The sequence below is a fragment of the Strigops habroptila genome, chromosome 7 (genome assembly GCF_004027225.2).
Source record: "Strigops habroptila isolate Jane chromosome 7, bStrHab1.2.pri, whole genome shotgun sequence".
In the NCBI taxonomy this organism is placed as follows: Eukaryota; Metazoa; Chordata; class Aves; order Psittaciformes; family Psittacidae; genus Strigops; species Strigops habroptila.
This window is the reverse complement of record NC_044283.2, coordinates 15,802,349-15,822,148: the sequence shown is the minus strand read 5'-3', so window position 1 is coordinate 15,822,148 and position 19,800 is coordinate 15,802,349. Positions and strand designations below refer to the sequence as shown.

At 38.9% G+C, this 19,800-nt stretch overlaps 1 protein-coding gene across 2 annotated transcripts in view; it reads left to right on the top strand.

The window, feature by feature from the left end:
- The window catches only part of FBXL5 (F-box and leucine rich repeat protein 5), a 32,918-nt gene that overhangs the window by 8,399 nt on the left and 4,719 nt on the right, over positions 1 to 19,800 (top strand). Inside the window, exons 2-10 of one of the 2 annotated variants that reach the window (XM_030491776.1) lie at positions 4,461 to 4,676; positions 6,497 to 6,592; positions 7,331 to 7,514; positions 9,814 to 9,996; positions 10,875 to 11,000; positions 11,941 to 12,089; positions 12,289 to 12,371; positions 13,294 to 14,016; positions 16,042 to 16,190. In XM_030491776.1, coding sequence (XP_030347636.1) covers positions 4,461 to 4,676; positions 6,497 to 6,592; positions 7,331 to 7,514; positions 9,814 to 9,996; positions 10,875 to 11,000; positions 11,941 to 12,089; positions 12,289 to 12,371; positions 13,294 to 14,016; positions 16,042 to 16,190 — 1,909 coding nt within the window. Of the gene's footprint in view, positions 1 to 4,460; positions 4,677 to 6,496; positions 6,593 to 7,330; positions 7,515 to 9,813; positions 9,997 to 10,871; positions 11,001 to 11,940; positions 12,090 to 12,288; positions 12,372 to 13,293; positions 14,017 to 16,041; positions 16,191 to 19,800 lie in introns of both variants that reach the window. The other variant, XM_030491775.1, reaches the window with a different exon arrangement.

Below are 19,800 nucleotides of genomic sequence, written 5' to 3'. Positions count from 1 at the left end.
GGTGCTTATGGGGAAAACCTTCAGCTGAAATAAAGCAGTTTGGGGATCTGTAGCCACTTTAAACTTCTGTAAGTATTCCAGTTTACATTTGTGAAATCTTTGGGCAGAGTGGAAAAATAAATTTTCACTTTCCTGTTCTTTTTCCTTACATTTTTGGTTTTTTTCAGCTTGCAGTTGGGAATGCAGAGATAACTTGTAGCTGGGAAAGTTAGTACACAGCATAGAGTTTGCTTACTGCTGGGCTAGTCTGATAAGAGCAGTGAACTTTTTCTTTATCCCTGTCTGCTACTTTCTTCTTGCCAGCTAATGGTATGTTTGGATATTTTTAAGGAAGAAGCAAACCTTTTCCACTTATTAAATGTATTTTTGGCATAGATATTAGGAAATAACTGTTTCAATTTACTCACTGTAAACTAACACTTCCGGAAAATTGTTTTCTTCTTAGAAGACATTTTTCTATGTTGGCAAATGTATGAACAGCATTGTTTGTGAATCTTTCCAGTCTTGTCATTTTGCTCTTGAAGCACAAAACTGAAATAATAGCTTACAGTAAAGCAGGATGTTTGTTTGCCACGTCTCTGTACTTTCATCTTGACCATGTTAATGGCTCCATTGTAGTCCAGTGGAGCTGGGCACTCACCTCGAGCTGGTTTATAATTGCCAGAGCCACACAGATTTTTCAAGCATAGCTATTCTTTAATTGCATAATTTGAAATTTAAAAAAAAAAGATGTACATCAAGTGATTTCTTCATTCAGAGTTACTGTTTTTTCCTGCAAAGAAAGAATGAAATTACCTGATATTGAATCCGTAGTAGAAAACTTCTAAGATTTACTTCTTAATAATCCTAATCCTAGTTTACACATTGCTTTCAGCCCTAGTGAAAAAGAATCAATATTTCTGATTTTTATTTCAGTCTTGAGTTTTAAGTATTGTATATTGCAAACCCCCTGCATTGACCAGTTAAGTACGAAAAACTTTAGGAGAGGAGTTAGCCTGACTATCATCTGCTCATGCTGTTAATTGGAATAGATTTGGTACACTCTGTGACGTTGTGCTTTACTTCACTGCTGGCACCACAGTGGCCCCAGGATTATTGATGTGCCCCCCCCGGTTTACTTGAAATAAAGTTGATGTGTGGGGGTCTTGTTTGGTTTTGTGGGGTTTTTGGTTTGTTTGGTTTTTTTTTTTGATAATAAGGATTTAATAAATAAAACTGAATTTAACAGCTCCTAGCTACTTCTGGAGTATGCCTGCATCAGCCAAAGGTCTCTGAAGTGTTTCTGATAGAATTTCACTGTTGTTTGGCCTGTTGCTCGGGTAGTTTGGATTATGTATAATTCTTAAATTTCATGAGGCTTTTGGAGCCACCAGGCCTGTTCCACTTGTGGGACTGCTCCTCAAGTAGACTTTGCATTCCAAACACAAAACCATTTGCACTATAGCTTACAATTGTTTAAATATGAAGCCTTCAAAAGTCCAGAAAGCTTCCAGGTATCTCTAGCACCCATTAGATAATCGGTTTAATGCAATTTGTTTTAAGCCTGCTCAGGGAGCACACGTCCACTGTGCTTTATATTCTTGACCAGTCAGCCAATATCCTTGATACAATCCATTTCCTCTGCCTTGCTGCTCTCCTGGGATTCTCTGCCTGAGTTTGAGGGATGGTGGTTTTCTTTTTGCACTACTAAACTCCTGCACTAGTTTTCCTTGTGAAGAGCTGGTGAAAGTAGACCTCAGAGTGGAGCAGCTGCTGTCTGTTAATAGTCTTAGTCCCCCATCATAAGGCTTCATCAGTCCTGGTAATGAAATTACAGATGTGACTGAGTGGCTTTGTTGCTAGGCTACTTGTCCTCTGAAAAACCACTTTTTCTCAGCTTTGGCTGACATTTTAATGCACCTATTTCTGATTCAAGTACAGTCATTAAACTTCAATATCCTCTCCATAGTTCTAATCTCCTGCATATCTGGGGCTGGAAGCCCCAGAAGCAGAGGTGAATATGCAAGGGTTGCATGTCAGAGTGGCTTCTATAACAATACATTTATAATAGGAATTCTTAAATTGCATGCACAAACGAATATTTGTTCTAGATTTGTGGATGATAATAGGTAGGTTCAACAGAAGTTTCTGAGTCTTGAAAAGACTTCAGGTTGGGAGAGTGAGAAGGTGCTATATTGTATAAGAACCAGTCTATTTATTTTTTGTATTTTTTAAGCCCAACAGCAAAATAAAATAGTTATGTGTAATCTTCCTGCTACAGACTTCAGCAGCCTTGTTTATGTTTTTATGGCAATCAATGCCAAGCATTTGAGACCAAGTGGGATTCCTGGGGAAAAGGGCCTTTGAGGACTGACTCTAGGTATTGTGGATCCTTATGGGTAGAATGAGCAATTTTGAGATGGTCCTTGATCAAGAGAAATGCTACATTAGAAACCAAACTTCATCATTACTTGAGGCCTGAACCGCAAGCAGCTGGAAGTGAGGAGCTATACTGAAGAGACAATTCTACAGTCATCTCCTGTGCTTGTTCAGGCTTCTGCTTTTCAGTGTGGGAAGTCTAGCCTTTAGTTTCATCTAGTACTGCTCTGTGTATTGCGGTTGGAGATTAGCATAGAATAGAAATGGTCTTTAGGGCCAAGGTCTTTTCCCATTTGTGATCAGTACATTAAGAATGCATGCCTCAAATCCTAACACAGTTCATCACAAATGTAGGAATTTTTCCTGACCTGTCAGTGGTTGGTCTAAAGGGGGAAAACCCAAAGAACCCAACGCTTAACATTGTCCTGTTTTCTACCTCCGCTGAGGCTAAGTAAATTTGTTTTCCCATGATGACAGTCATTTTGCTCCTATGTACAGCATGTAATGTACAGTCTGCACAGCTGACGTGGGGTTGCATAAGGGCTTGGCGGATGTCCAGAGTGTTTTGGCTGCATTGCTAGTGGCTGCCAGGAAGTGGCAATGCAATGCAAGAATGAATAAGTACATTTGTTGGGTTGTTTGTTTTTAAATTACAGAAGTTTTAGATATCTCGATTTACGGTTGTTTTTGATGTATGCAAGTAATATGCGTGAACATATATGTCTCAGATTCCCCTTTCTAATAAATCCCTTTAGATTCCAGAGTCTTTGTAAACTAAACCACTTCTGAATATTCCAGTGGCTTGTCTTCTGAATGAAGTTATTTGTATTTTTAGAATGCTTGCTCTTGTATCCTGCCATAGGCTACGATTTTTGAAGCTGCATGTGGAATAAAATATAGGAATGGAAAAAATACTGGCTTTCTACATTCATCAGAGGAAAATGCAGTTTTAAAACGTATTGTTGCTAATGGTGACTGTATGTATGTCAAAATGGCACTACTGTGTTACCTAGAACTTTGTGCTGTCTTGATTTGTTGGTTCTCAGTCCATTGGAAACCTGTTCCAACAGTTAGTATAGTTTATATTCACTTGGTAGGACTTGGCATTCTTTGTGAATAATAGGTCCCTAAAGACAGGCACAGGGGCCCATCGTAACAGGTTCCTAGTGCAGGCTGCAGCGTAGCTCTGGGAGAGTGGCTAAGCTACGCCTTTCAGTTACCCACTGGCCTGGGGAGATTGCATTGATTTCTGCCAGGAAATCTTTCTCCATTTGTTTATTTCAAGATGGGTCTGTGTTGATTAAATACGACCTTGATTTTAATGGCTTCTTAAAGCTAATGCTATGACTGCATTGTTCTCTCAAGGATGATCTTCCTTTAAGAAGTTGTCATACTGTTTTCCTGTTTTCTTAAGCTCTGTTCACTCATGTGGAATGAGACAGTTGCCTTTAGAATTTGTCTGATTAAATGTTACACACTTTTCATTGCAATGTGCGTTATTGTGTATATTGTGCTTTGTTAAACTTCTGTAGTCACATTAGTTCTTTGTAATATTTCTAAAATTATAGCTTCATATTTTTCTTCAGAGCCTGTGATTGGAAATGCAGTTACATAGTTGGCCTTTGAAATGAGAGAACTGTGAAATTAAATCCCTTGATTTACTTAAACCTCATTCATAAAGCACAACGTTGTAGAAGAACTGCTGTGTTAACTTATTTTGGGGAGTTAACAGAATAGGAGCGTGACTGGCTTACTGTTTTACTGACCTGTAAGAGGAAATGTATCTATGAAATGACCAGGCATAATGACTTTCAAAAAGTTTTAAAGCAAGTTTGAGGGGTTTATATAGAATTTGTGAGTTCCTGTTAATAAATAAAAAATCAATGGCAGTCATAAAGGTTAAAATAATTACATATTCTGTGAATAGTTTCAAAAGTCATATTACTAGAGATATTTTATAAATGTTAATCTGTAGCATTCAAATGCTGGTATTAATTGAGCCTACTTCTGGAAGAAGTGGATAACTGGAGCTAATACCTGTTCTAAGGATTTAACTTGATGTGATTTGCATTGATTTTTTTATGAGCTTTTCTTTCTTCTAGCTTTCCAAGACCAACTTCTCCAACAACAATGATTTTCGGGCTCTTCTGCAATCTCTTTATGCCACATTCAAGGAATTTAAAATGCATGAGCAGATTGAAAATGAGTGTATCATTGGTTTACTTCAGCAACGTAGCCGGACAGTGTACAATGTACACTCGGACAACAAACTCTCAGAGATGCTTAGCCTCTTTGAGAAAGGGTTAAAGAATGTAAAGGTAAGTAGACTATAAGAAGGACTTGTGTCCTAAGGAGAACATGCTGTGATTATTTCTTAGTTCTCCTCAACTTTTCTTAATAGTCTCTGAAGGTAAAGAGGAAGAAGAAGCATTTGTGGTTTCTTGGTACAGTAGTGAAAACTTTCCACTCAGAAACACGAATTCTTTTGCCTTTCAACTCAGTTGCTAAATTTCTAGTAAAAGTTCTTTCCAGAGGTGTATTTTGTGACAGCAGTCCGGCACTGCGTAGTTGGAGGTGTTTTGGAGAGACAACATGGAAGTCTCAAATACAAAGACTGCTAATTGATCAAAACAGTTTCTGACTATAATGTTTGTAATTAATTTGTTAGGAAACCCTAAGAATCTATTTTTGTGGCACGAAGCATCGTAATGTCACAAATGGAGATGATTACCGCAGTTAAAAACATGAAAAGGGCAAAAAAAGTGCATTGTTTTATTCTGTTAGTGAGTCATGTACTCCTTCCAGTAATCTGTTGCTCAGTAATGTTGTTAATGTTCCAGTCCTCAAGAAACTCTAAATGTTATTTCTCCAGCTGGCTTTTTAACAACTTGAAGTTGTTAAATTCTTCTCCAGTAGAGTCCTACTTGAATTCTGCTATGTCTTTCCTCTGGGGAACCCAACCCAACTCAACTCCTGCACTCTAAGAACTATGGTCTCCAACAATAATTTGACATCCCGTATTATATTTCTGGTACACGTGGTCCATATTTCAGTAAGAAAAATATGAAGTGTGCAGTTGATTGACTCCATTTTACTGTCTCAGGTTGCTTTTGACCTGGGCATCCTGCAAATATTTTTTTTTTTTTCCCCCCTGTGCATTATCAAACCTTAAAATTTGTCTAAAGTTGTTTTCATTAATGAGTTGGAAAATGAAGGGACGTAAAGGAGAGGGGAAGTCTAACACTTGGCTTTGTGTTACACCTTCTCTGATAGGATGCTAGTATTAATCTGTTACTTAAGTGTGGAAAACCAGATTTCTCTGGCTCTCTTTAGATATGCTGTTTAACTTTTTTTGACAGTGTGGTTCATTTAATTTAATCTGATGGCTTAAGCTTTTTTTTTTTAATCTGTAATAGTCAGGGTTTCTTGATGTCGTAGAAGCTTGACAAGAAAAACTTACAACATTTACTGTAAGAGCTGTGAGGAATTGTGTGTTGCAATTACTGGGCAGATTTAAGAACCAGCTTCTTATTGCTGGCACACAGAACAAGCTAACAGATTGGTAGAGAGGTTGGTCTAACCTCACCATTTAAAAGTCAGTTACATCTTTATTTAAGAGTTCTTTCAGTTTCCAAAGTACATGTCTATAGAGCACGTCTGACTCCAAATTCTGATTATAATTTGGAAGCTAGAAGTGTAGAATAACTAGTGTAAATGTATGCAGCTAAAAGATGAAGTGGAATTGCTGCATCATGGAGTAATTCTTCTGCAAAACATGCAGATACTTAGATTAGTCTGTTATTACTTTGAACTTAGGGTGAGACTGTTAGATCGGCAGACTTCAGTCTTTGCTCCAAAGTAGAAGTGCGATTAGACAAGTGAATTCATATCTGCTAACAAAATAAATTGGAACCAGGGAGGAAGGGAGTACTTTGTGTAGTAAGAGGCCAGTACAGACTGTCAGCTTGTGGTGAAACTTTGTAAGTGTACACATTCTTACTGTGAAATAAAGCAAACATGCTGCATGCATGGGGAAGACATAATGGGCCTTACTTTGAAATGCTGGTTGATTTAAGAGTTCAGTCTTTGAATGAATGGACAAGATCAGGTAACAGTTAAATCTTTGCTTTCTTCTCAGAATGAGTATGAACAGCTGAACTATGCGAAACAGCTGAAGGAGAGGTTGGAAGCCTTTACCAGGGATTTCCTTCCTCATATGAAAGAGGAAGAAGAGGTAGGTGTAAATTTTCCTCAAATATTATGTTTATCTCCTTCAGGGTCTGCAATGACTGAATAGAGACAAAGGGCTTAGAGGTTCAGTGGTGTTTTTATTTATGCCAGTTCATAACATTCAGGACTGTGGTGTCACTGTTCTGTTCTCTGACTGCAAAGTGACATGTTCTCAAACAATGAATATATTGAAAATTTATGATGAAATTCTAGTCCTTTAAGAAATTGATGTCCACTGGGGCTGGGATTTGTTTGAGCAGATAATTATTTAAGGGGCTGTCTAGCAAAACGTAAAGGAAGAAGTCCTGTAAACCAGTGCTTCGTGACTCAAACTGGCACTCCCAAACAGCCTCTGACCTATATTTGAAACATAGACTAGTACTGCCAGTCTGATGATTTATGGGTATCCAAAAACTGGGAAGCATCTTCCGAAGTCTGTCCAAGAGAAATCTTTTCTCATGTTTTTCTTCCTTGCCACTTTGCCTTCCATGTGAGTACCTTGTATATTGTTTAAGCAATTTTAATCACTTCCCTTTTCTCTTAGGGAGAACAGTTAAGCAACTTGGCTGAGACTATGCAGTGATCCACTGGCAAGCAGAGGGCTGATCTTGTCCTTAGGTTCACTTAGTGTATGACATGTTTTACTTGGAGAGTATCTGAAACAGGAAATTCTGTGTTGGTAGGTCTGTGTAGCATTATTGACTTTCTCTGTAAGCATCAGACTTTTTTTCCTTTGCTTTAGGTTTTTCAGCCAATGTTGATGGAATACTTTACTTACGAAGAATTGAAAGATATTAAGAAGAAAGTAATTGCGCAGCACTGCTCCCAGAAAGAGGCTGCAGAATTCAGAGGTCTTAATAAGTGGAATCAAGCAGAAGAGCTTCAGAAGGTCTTTAAGTATTCTGTGGACGAGAAGGCAGATCAAGGTGAAGCATCTGATTAAAGTAGTTTTCAAACTGCAGTTTTTATCTCAAAAGCCACACCAGTGACCTACCTAAAGTTACGTACAGGCAGATGAAATAGTTTTTATAAAATGGGAGTTTCTTCAAACCAGTTTTGAAACTTCAGGAACTTTCCTGTTTAATACAGGCTTCTTTGCAGGTTGTAATGTAGATAGTACTTCACTGTTTACCTGTTTTCAACATTCTTCCTTCCCTTCCATGGTAATATTTGATATAACAAACAGGCAAAAATGATAATTCTAATTTCATATTTCCATTGAAATGGTATTTTCTGTTTGCAGACTCTGCATTCTTGGTTTTCAGGACTGCTTTGTAAGCTTTTCTGTTGATGGCTTAATAACAGAATAGTTAACCAACTGACAGTATTTCAAATGAAAAGCGACTCACCTTCCCCAACTCCACTACCTAACTTCTCTGGGCCTCTCAGGAACTGGAAGGGAAGAAACTGTGTGTGGGGAGTAATGCAAAGAAATAAATCTGTGCAGCGTGTTAGTAGGTCAGATGAAACGTGAGCTCTTAGAGTGGATATTTAATTTGCGTTCATCTGTAACTACCTTTCCTGATGAAACTTAGAATAAATAGATAACTTCTGAAGTGCACTGTCAGGCTTGTTTTATGACTGTTGAAGCAGCCAAAGTTGTCTATGTTTACAGTTTAAGTTTTTTTACTTAACTAACAAGGAACAGTTGATGCCTCAAAGAAGGGGAATTAATGTACTGAAAGTGTAATACTGGGGTGTGAGACTGATAAGTAGAGCAAGCCCTCATAAACTGTGGTGTCGTAACATGTGGTGCTCTCATTAGAAAAACTTGAAAAACTACTCTGTAATGAGATTTTTTTTCTCTTTGATGAAACTTGACTTCTCTGAACTACTGAACTGGTCATTTTCTGCCCTCCAGGTGAAGCCTTCAGAAAAGATCATGGTCCATGGTGTGAAACACTATTGAGTCTGAGCAGATGAAGTGACAGAAATAGCCTTATGGCATAACTTGCTGTTAAGTCGAGCTGGAATAGCAGTTTGGGACAGTAGTAATTCTGCAATGGTTGTGTTCTAGTCTTTAGGGAGAGGGAAGTATGTGTCCTGCATTCATTTTTAAAAATAGAAGAAAAATACCATGGCTTACAGTCCAGTGCAGTTTTAACTGCATTCTAGTGTGAACTTCTCTGTAGTTTACCTGCAGCAACTTGCCAGGTGTACGAATAAATATATTGATTCATCAGGTGAAAGTCTTCATTATATTTTTTTGAAGTAGCAAGACCATCACAGGGTAAAGTTTACCTTATGCTCACTTTTGAAGCTTCTGTGCAAAAAGAAACCTGATGCTTGTCTCACTGTGAAGTCTGTGTACTTTGTGTCCTAAATTGAAAAGCAAATCCCTACTAATTTGTGAAACCTGCTCTAAGAACTCCTGAAAACTATTTTAGGAATATTTTTTTTTCCTCAAGTAAGCTGTCCTTAAAGCATTAAAAATCCTCTTCAAACAGCAAAACCCACATTAACCAAAGCACTGAATTTGTAATTTTATATAGTTTGCAGCTCTCTCTCTACTGTTGCATAAGGGAGAGCTATTAGGGATAGTTCCTACTGCTGTCCATTGAAGTATTAATTACAGTGGTCACATTTTAGTCTCTAACCTAGTATTTAGTATTACTTTACAACCTGAATGGCTCATCACCATTCAGAAGTTAAAATTAGTTGTCTATGCCAGTAGTTAGTTAGAAATAAAGTGTGAGACAGCTGCAAAGAGTGAAGCACAGACTTCCTGCTGTGTCCCAGTCAAGAGGTTGCGTGCTTTTGGTGAGAGTGGTCCCAGCTGGTAGATTCTGCGTGTTAGCGCTGTTTCCTGGGAATGTGGCAAAGCAGGTATAGATTTCATCCGTGACAGAAGGCATGGGTTTTTTTAAGCATTTTGTTTTTAGCAGATCCTGCTTTCATCTTGCAGTGATTGGGTAGCAGCAGTTGACGTTTGCCCAGGGGTATTTTTGGACCCTTGAGGGGTCAGGGTTGGAAGAAACTAATCAGTTGAGAAAATGGCGCACAGAAAACTGAGCTGATCTTTTTGTTTGTTTAAGGTGTTATTACAGTGAAAGCTTTTTAAAGCCAAAGCCATACCTATTTTTTCTCAACTCTTTCGCCAAACAATAGTTTGACGTTTTTTCAGACACTATTTTTTTCATTGCTCTTGTCAAAATGTGAGTTCCACTACTATTGTTTAAAGCTGTGAGACTGTGCTTCACTTAACACATGCTTTCTGTATTTCAGAAACCGAAGTAACAGGGCATACCACAAATATTACTAATCTTCCTCCTGAAGTAATGCTGACCATTTTCAGTTACCTTAACCCCCAAGAGTTATGTCAGTGTAGTCAAGTAAGCACTGAATGGTCACAGTTGGCTAAAACTGGATCTCTCTGGAAACATCTTTACCCTGTTCGCTGGGCCAGAGGTAAGTTAAATTTAATTGTTTGAAAGCATGTCAGTTATCAAATTTCCGAGTGTATGAGAGAGTGTTTTAGTATAGGCTGTTGTGTACAGTGAACATGACAACCGAGCATGCTGGAAGGCTGTGTACCCTTCTGTCAAGCATGATAGTGCCCAGAAACGTGGTTAAATGTTAAAAATACACAAAACATACTTCCGTCTTGTAGAATTAAGAAACTGAAAGTTATGCTGGTTATAACTCATGAGTAACTTTTGTATACAAACCATTGATTAGTTTTACTGAGGTTTGTTTGCTTGTATGAATACTAAATATATTCACTAATTCAACATCTTAATTATGATTTCAGAATCTGAGGGGTTTTAAATTATAAATGCTGCTGTTACATCTATATCAGTAAAATTTTTATTTCGTTAAGCTAGTAGGTAGAAGTAAAATACATAGCTGCAGAATAGAAGTTTAAAACAAATGGAGCTAACACTTCCCTACCATCAATTCTTAATTTGCATATTCAAACTTCAAAGAAAACTGCATGAACATTAGTTTTAATATTGTTTCTTCAGATACATTACTTCAATAACTTCTGCTGCAGTAAGGACTAAGTGGTGTTTTATAGCTTTGGTTCCTCAAACTCTCCTGTTAATTAAAATATCCTGTTGAGAAGTGTAACCTTTGCAAAAGTACCTGTTCAAACAGACAAAATAATCTGTATGCCAGTGAGGCCAGTTACAAGTTATCAGAGTATATTTGTAGCTTTAAATATTTCTATTAGCCCATATTTATGTATTAAACAATGGAATATTGCTGTTTTCTGCACTGGTGAGAAGTTTGTCTTAACTTTTTTTCTCCCCCCCTTCTTTTCTGGGGGACTTGGGGGTGAGCAGGTGATTGGTATAGTGGTCCTGCAGCAGAGCTTGAGACGGAACCTGATGAGGAATGGGTGAAAAATAGAAAAGATGAATGTCGTGCTTTCCAGGAATGGGATGAAGATGCTGACATAGATGAATCCGGTAGGTAAATTCTGATTTTGGTTTTTTTTTTTTTTTTTTTTCCCTTGAAGATAATATAGCTATAAAAAATAAATGTGTAAAATGGAGTCTTTTCTGTAAAATCAGTGTAAAATACAGATTCTGTCATAGCTGGTACCAGTACATTAAAATAATGACAAATGCAAACTTACTTTCTGTCTAGATTAAATGCTTGCTAAGCAAAGTAGACTTATACAGTAAGAGCAAACTTGTGAAGCTTTGTCTAGCAACTACTTAAGGTTCCTGAAAGGAGAACTTTTTTTCTTCATCTCATCCTGACTCATGGCTGGGTGAAGAAACAAAGGGATTGGGGGTGAGGGCAGGGACAAGCAAGCAGCTGGTTTTAATGAGCTGAATGAATTCACCTAAGAGAGAGCAAACATGAGCGCAGGTAGAAGAGTTAGGGGGATGTGTCTGGAGTTAGGAAGGAGATAAAAGCTAGGCTTCATCTTTTCAGGAAGTTTGGATGAATCATCTTGCATCCTAATGCATTGTAGGCTTAATTTAAAATTTGTAAGCTGTTATATTGCAGGATGTGAATGCCCTGTATTTCAGTGTATAAAGCAAGTCGGTGGAAACAGCTGCCCCAGACAGCCCTGAGCAGTACGTAATCTGTAGTAAATATTTCTCCTATTTCTCCAAGTCCTTTAATCATAATTTCTTTTAAGACTCATAGTGTTTTTACTTGCTGTTGGAGCTAAACTCTTCAGGACTGTCAGAAAGACAAGCAGATCTTTTTTTAAAGATGAGGCTTAAGCAGTACATCAAATTCAGAAAGTACCTTCCGACAACCTTTTGCTGAAACTTATGCTTTGTTAAGCTTTCTTTTTGTTTTCTGCTAACTTGTTTGATGTAAGATGACAGTGTGAATTCCAAACGACTCAGCCAACATTTAAAGTCTCTATTTGGTTTTATTTTGCAGAAGAAGCAGCTGAAGGTTCACTTGCCATTAATATAGCACAAATGGAAAAACGTTTACTTCATGGTTTAATTCATAATGTCCTCCCTCATGTGGGCTCCTCAGTGAAGACATTTGTACTGGCCTACAGCTCTGCAGCGTCTAGCAAAATGGTATGTCATTTGAAACTGGCATTTAATCCTCATGGCTATGCAGCCTCTATTTAATAACTGATGTGCTTCAGTTTAAAACACTCGGGTAGTGAAAATCAGTTGCAATTCAAGAGAATGTTAATTTGTATGTTGGCTCCTAACACTATGTGAGCCTTAACTGGCTTGTGTCTTTACTGATTATTTTCCTTTCCTTTTCCAGGTTAGACAGATCTTGGAGCTTTGCCCCAACTTGGAGTATTTGGATCTCACTCAAACTGATATTTCAGACTCTGCATTTGAAAGGTTAGATAATTGTTGTTTCCTTAAAATAATAATATAAAAAAATCAGCTTTCTGAGGGGGGCAAGGGAACATTCAAACTTAGTCCTTTGCCAGTAAAGAGAGAATTAAGAGAAATCACATTCAGGATTCACACATAACTAAGAACTAGACCACAGCTGCAAATCAATAAACCAGCAAGTGAAGCATGTAACTTTGTAACGGCCATTCAGAATGCTCTGTCTTCACTGTTGGATATGTGTTATCTATCAATGTATAGCTATCCATAACAATAACTGTGTTTTGTTCTAGTACTAACAACTTGAAATTGTCCATAGATTTTGTGGAGTCATGCAGTTATGGTAGTTCCCTTGATCTGATATTGGTAGGGTTTGGAATACTGGGTTCAAGATGCCGAACAAATGGTAGGCAAAACTTTAAGGCTTAGGTATAGTAACTGTGGATTCCTGAGTTTTACTGAAGGCTGCAGAAATGTCATTGATATCAGTGGGATGGTGCATGGGTGCAGAGCCTGCACTAATGGGTCTTACTGTGGTACGAAACTCAGTGGCTATTTCAGTGTTCAACACTTGCATTATATAGAGCTCTCAAATATATGCGTTAACAACACAGATAATTTTACCAGAATGGATGCTGGTAACAACACTGCAGTTTATGCAAGGAGTTTTAGTTGTAATAAAAGCTTTGTGGAATTTCTATGGCTCAGAAATCCAGCTTTTGACAATTTCTAGTGAAACTTGTATATACAGGCATATATACAATGCTTGGAGTATCAAATCTACCTTGTCTGGGGTCTTTAAATATTCTGTGAATTAATATAGGTATTTTACTTGAGGAAATGTTCTTCTGTATATTTAGCCTTACACCCATTTCTGAACAAAAACTAAAAACCAACTAAACAAACCACTTTTTTCCCCTAATTTCAGTTGGTCTTCAGTTGGTTATTGTCAAAATCTACACCACCTTGATCTGTCTGGATGTGAAAAAATCACAGATGTGGCTATAGAGAGGATTTCCAGAGCCCTGGGTATCATATCAACTCACCACACCAGAGGTATTCTGAAAAGCTGCAGAAACAGGAATGCTAAGACTTTGTGGAAGAACAGAGAGATTGCTTTGCAGTCCAACAAGAAGTATAATTGTTTGCATGAAATCAGCAATGAAAACCTCATTGAGGGAGGAGACAGTGAGCAGCCTTGGACTAAACCCGACGACTCAGAAAGCTTCGGTTCTGCTTATGTGTGGATGCTAGATGCAGATGATTTAGCTGACATTGAAGATGCTGCAGAGTGGAGACACAGAAACGTTGAAGGATTTTGTCTTATGGAACCAACATCCCATTTTACTTGTTCTGCATCATGCTACAGTAGAGACATTTATGGATTAAGGACTAGAGGGTGGCAGCAGCACTGTGCTTCTACTGACTTGATTTACTGCGGTCACTCATTTTGTTGTGCTGGCACAGCACTAAGAACTATTCGAGCACTTCCAGAGTCCTCTGCACTGTGTAAAAAACCAACAAGGACTAAGCAGTCAGAGCAAAAAGACTTGGCATACTCTGGGAGTGACACAGCAGATGAAGAGACTGCACGAGTTCTTCAGTTTCTCAGTCTGTCTGGATGTTACCAGATCACAGACCGTGCTCTCAGGTGAGGAGACATTGTAATTTAGTTTGTTGAGTCATTCTGGGGTGAATCTGCCTAGTTTCAGCAGAAACAGTTATACTGAAGAACATCTGCTAAGTTTTAAGCAGTCTTTACATCTTAAAAGATTTATAGTACCAGACTTGAAAACTTTTCCTTTGTGGAATAAAAAGAAATAAAAATATTTCAGACATATCCTCTGAAGTCAAGTATTTTTGTGAATTTGTTGTTGTAGGCTGTATTAATGCTTTTAGATCTGAACTTTAGTGATTTCTTGTTAGGAAATTGTGTTGAGTCACTATTTTTTTTTCATTGTGGCTGTTAATACACTTGAAAATGCATAAAACTGGAGAAGCATCTCAGTTAACCTGTCTGGATAATGGCATAATTTGTGAACAGGCTGGATCAATGGGCTGAGGCCGGTTGCATGGGACACTTGACAACAAGGCCAAGTGCCGCGTCCTGCACTTGGGCCACAACAACCCCATGCAACACTACAGGCTTGGGGCAGAGTGGCTGGAAAGCTGCTCATGGAAAAGGACTTGGGGGTGCTGATTGACAGAGCTGAACATGAGCAGCTTGTGCCCAGGCAGCTGGATCCTGGCCTGTATCAGCAGTAGTGTGGCAGCAAGGCCAGGGCAGCGATCATCCCCCTGTACTGGGCACTGGTGAGGCTGCATCTGGAATCCTGTGTTCAGTTCTGGGGCCCTCACCGCAAGAGAGACATTGAGGTGCTGGAGCGGGTCCAGAGAAGGGCAATGGAGCTGGTGAAGGGTCTGGAGCACAAATCTGATGGGAAATGGCTGAGGGACTTGGGGTTATTTAGTCTGGAGGAAAGAAGGCTCAGGGGGGACCTTATCGCTCTCTACAACTACCTGAAAGGAGGTTGTAGCGAGGTGGATGTGTACATGTGGCATACCTGGTTTAGTGGTGGACTTGGCAGTGCTGGGTTAATGGTTGGACTTGATCTTAAAGGTCTTTTCAAACTTAAATGATTCTATGATAATTTTTTATGTGTGGCGTGTTAAATATGACTTCATGTAACAAAGGAGGAAAACAAAAGTTGAACATTTAGATGGCTTCAGGAGTTAAAAAATTTCCTATGTGTGATACTTGATATTTTGTATTGTGTCAGGAAAATGGAGTACTGCTTTATAGTGAAAATGGGATGAGGCTGAAGTACTTGCAGACATTTGCAGGTGTGCTGCAGCACTTAGGACTAAGTAAAGCTTCTTGGAGTGGGAAGACTTCTGTATGCCTGCCTGTACTGTATGCTGTAGTCAACTGAGAAACAGTGTGAGGCAGCATTATGGGAAGCTTCATCCCCATTTGAAGTTCAGAAGTACCAGCTGTTCTCATGTGTCCCCATGGTGGTGGTTCTGAGACGCTTCACTCACTAATGTTAGTCTTGCTCAGAGTAAGCTTCGGATAGCTGTGCTTTCTGTTAGAGCTGGTGCTCTTCCAGTGTTGTACTGCTGAGTTTCATGAGGTGCTGATGAGGTCATGCTGTGTGTAGTTTGCATGTTACTGCTCAGTTTCATGACTCAGTAATCCAGGACCAAAGGGAGATTTGTTCATTGAGTCATGGGAAGTGTTTAGTTGTGGTACCAGTTTCCCTTTGGTGCTTTTTAGATAAAAGACAGTATTTAAGACCTGAGAGTGTGCTGCAACAAATGCTTCTTGCACTCACCAGAATAGTTTTGCATCCCTGAGGAAAGAGAATGGCTTGGATCTGTAGGTTGGTGATTCAAGCCTGGTGTCTTTTTCAAGTGTGTGAGCTTGTTCGTGATTGAATTTGGGCTGGCTGCAGTCTGAGTTCACAGGCAAGGAAGCAGCCTGACAGGGAGTGACTGCTCAGGTGTTATACCCCCATGAGGCTTAAAACTACATTGTTTATTAGAGGTCTGTTTTGGTTTGGTTGGTTTGTTTTTTGTTAGGAGAAACCATCAAGTGGGTGACCTTGTGACTAGTGGAGTACTTGTCATTCTAGGCTGTGTGGGCTCCTAACACCTCTCTTGTGTCTGTTAACAGGGCGTTGATGCTGGGAGGAGGACTGCCGCATTTGGAACACCTTAACCTCTCGGGTTGTCTCTCTGTAACTGGTGCGGGCCTGCAGGATTTAGTTTCTGCATGCCCTTCTCTAAAAGATGAACACTTTTACTACTGTGACAACATTAACGGTAATGTCTTTTTATGAAGGTGTGATGCTTTTCTGGGGAGCAGTGTTTGCTTGATTTAAGGACACTTAAAAAGCCCAAAAAGAACAACCAAAACACCACTTTTTTTTTGCTTGGCTGTGTAGCACTGAGTTTCACACATTAATTATGAAATGACAACTGTTAAATCAGATTTGCCTCATTTGTTCTTTTGTTTTGTTTTCCTTGACACTGGTACAGTTCTGTATTACCTAGAAAGGCATTTTTAGTCTACATACTTTAGCATAAGTAATAGGGGCTAGAAAGTAAGTCTCCATATAGCTGACACACACTAGCCCCTTCCATATCTTCCCTGTAAACTGTGTAGTTGCATGTTTTCTTTATGGTCATAGCTTCAGACAGAGGCTTCACTAGATTTGTTCCAAAGTGGTGATTTTTAGGGAAGGAATTACTCATATTTTGCTGTGCAAACCTGCCATATTGCAGTAGTTTTGGTATAGGATACTTCTGATCCTACCATCACATGTCCTTATGGAAAATGTAATTTAGTTTTTCTGGTTTTGCTTGATTCAGCAACTTAGAGATGGATCTAAGCTGGAGAAGGATCTGGATAAATGCATAAAATATGTTTATGGTGCAAGTATTTTCACCACTTTACCACACTGGGATTCAGTCTGTTATGTTAGGTCCAGTAAGCATTCATAGTATGAGAGATGGGAACCATGGTGTGACTTGTATTCCATGTGTGAATTTAAAACAGGTAAGTGCAACAGAAGGGAAGGGAAAAGGAGGATAACAACTGAGTTCACAGCATTGTAAGAGCTAATTGTGTGTAAAACAAAATTATATTCCCTGGTAGTTCAAGATGTTCAGCTTAATAATTTGCATCTATATTGAGCTGCAGCCACAGCAGGATGCCAGAGCTTTGGTACTACAAGTAAATCTGTACTGACGTTTGAGTATTCAATTCATTGAAATTGACTTAAGGTGATGCACTTGGATTGGATCCTACTATTAGAGGTGAAAGTATTAAATAATACTCTCCTTCCATAATTTTTTTGCACTTTATGCACTTCTTTGACACTTCTTTTGAGACTCTTGCTTTTTGTTCCTTCCTTCCCTTCCATCTAGAATGCAGCTTTTAAAAATCTTCTGGCATTTCAACCTGAAAACTTGAAGGTTCCTTTTTTAAAATCCTTCACTGACTCTCCTTTCTGCATTGTGCTGAGTTTAAAGGTGTCTTCAAAGACCAGTTAAAAGCCTTTTCCTTTTACACCCAGTTCCTTGATATTTCCCCCGTTTTCATTTCTGTCAGTAATACCAGAGTTGATGTTCTGGTTTGTCTTCAGATGTTTCTGTTTCTTTCCTCATCCCTAAAGTACACTATGTCGCGTTAGTATTTAGTTTACAAAGCCAGAATCCCTTGTGTGAGCCCACCACTTTAAAGCTTGGCTGTTCCCTAGTATCCTCAAGGAATTATTTATATTTGAACAGAATACTGTTTGGAATTACCCTTTAAAGTTGTCCTGATCCTCTTCCTGTTTATTTCCTTCCTTTTATTCACTGCCTGCTGGAAGCTGTGAGCCTTATAAGCTCTATTTGGTTCCATAAATGCATGCCTTTGGGTGAACAGTTACTGCTGTAGAGAGGAATCAAGAGGAGAGTGAGGCTGTAATGCTCTGACTTCTCACATCTATTGAGAAATGGTAGCATCTCTGAAGTTTGTGGCTGTTTTCTATAAGAAGGAAGCCGATGAAAACTTAGAGTGGTATCCTAAGCAAAATTTTAAAGTGGGAAATAACCTGTTATAGCTGAATCCCCTGCAGCTTTATCTGGGTACTGTTCTTTGTATTTTCACTCAAATTCATTGTGATGGGACTATTAAGTGCAAAACTAATTCCTTATTCTGCTCTGTGGGCAGCAGGATTTCTGCAACAGCTTGAGCTATTTCTGTATCACTTGGTATTTCTGAAGTAACTGTAGGGAAAGCGATAGCTGTGTCATTTAAATCAATCCCTATCTGTTTTGTTTCTTTGCACATGTATGGGTTGTATTATATTAACTGCTGCACAAAGACTCCTGCGCTGTAAGCTTGTGGAGAATAATTTCATAATTTTCTTCACCTACCAGTTTATCGGGGATTATTTTTGGGGAAGGAGATGTGTTCTGGGTTCATTTGGGAAAACCCATCAGTCTTGCAGAGCAAAAAATGGAGCCAACAGCATGGAATTCAGCCATCTCTGAATAATAAAGATACCACTTTGTCATCTGGTGACAAATCAGGGCATTACTTTCACCTACAGCCTGTTTTCAGATGTTTTTGTCTATAAACACTGAGCCTGGGGGCCCTTGAGCTTCCCTGGATTTTCTTTGTGAAGGGCTTGCTGGACTTGCTTGGTTGGCATGTTTGCTTGCAGTTTGCAGCATTTCAAGTGCTGGTCTAACCATAGCTGCTCTACATTTTTAATAGACTAAAACTAAAAAGGTAGGGCAGCTGTGGTTAGATCGACTCAGTTGGATCTGAGTCACAGCCGGCTGCTGCACAGCAGTAATTTGATGCAGGTTTTATGAGCAGAAGCCATGAATTTGCACACACTTCCAAATCTGCTTTGTTTGTTTGCTGTTAGTATGACTTCAGTTCTTGGTGTGCATACTAATGTTTAGGATCTCTACTTCTGTTTTGCTCAACACTGGAGACTTGGAGTTAGATAATCCTCAGCTGCAGCTGAAAACAAATCTGTCAGTATATACCCTTTCTAACTGCTGATTTTGTTTCATGTCTCAAACACATTTGGTCAGTAAGAAGAATCCAGTGTTTGAGTTGTCTCTTGCCACATCAAGTTTGTATTTCCCCGTGGGCTGTTGTATCCAGCTGTGTTCAATCTCCTTATTGTATACTCACTTTTGAAGGAGTGCTCTCAGCTTCAGGATTAGAAGAATGGGGCTCCCTAATTTCTGCACCAGTCACTCTTTGAAGCTTTCACATATGATTCAGTTTCTAGAGTTTTTTAATGGTGTAGTCCTCAGGTGCTGTAATTAAAGAAATAGGGCATTAATGAAGTAAAGCTGTGGTAATTCTGATGATTCAGTCTTCTGGCATTTTGAAATTCTCTTGTCACAGTTTGATCTGTCTTCCCGCAATGGAGCCAGGACTTTGCAATTTCTCTTAAGATATATGGACTCCTGTGTGCAGATTCATATGGGAATGCATTGTTGTTAGAGAGACCAAACTCTTGAAGTTCTACAGATAACCAAGGTGCTCTCATAAAGGTCTGTAAGTGTAACTTTGCCAAAGGCTGATAGAGAGTAACACTTAGTAAACTCACATTTCAATTTAGTATTGCGGTCATGTATTTTTTCAAAGGTAAAGCTTAATTTGGCTTTTTTTTTTTTTTTTAGCAATTCCCTTGTAATGCATGACTTTTGCTACATTACCATCACATACAGTGTGCAGTATTGATGATGGAGCCTCTCGCTGGTGGTGGCTGTGAAAAAGAATTGTCTTTCCTTCCCTCCTTTGTGTTCTTCCCAGCTCATTCTTCCTGCTTTCCTGTGGCCAGCATTAGTCTTTGTGCAGTTACTTGATAAACTCAATCAAGAACTTCCCCCCCCCAAGTCCTCTTCTCTCTTTCTA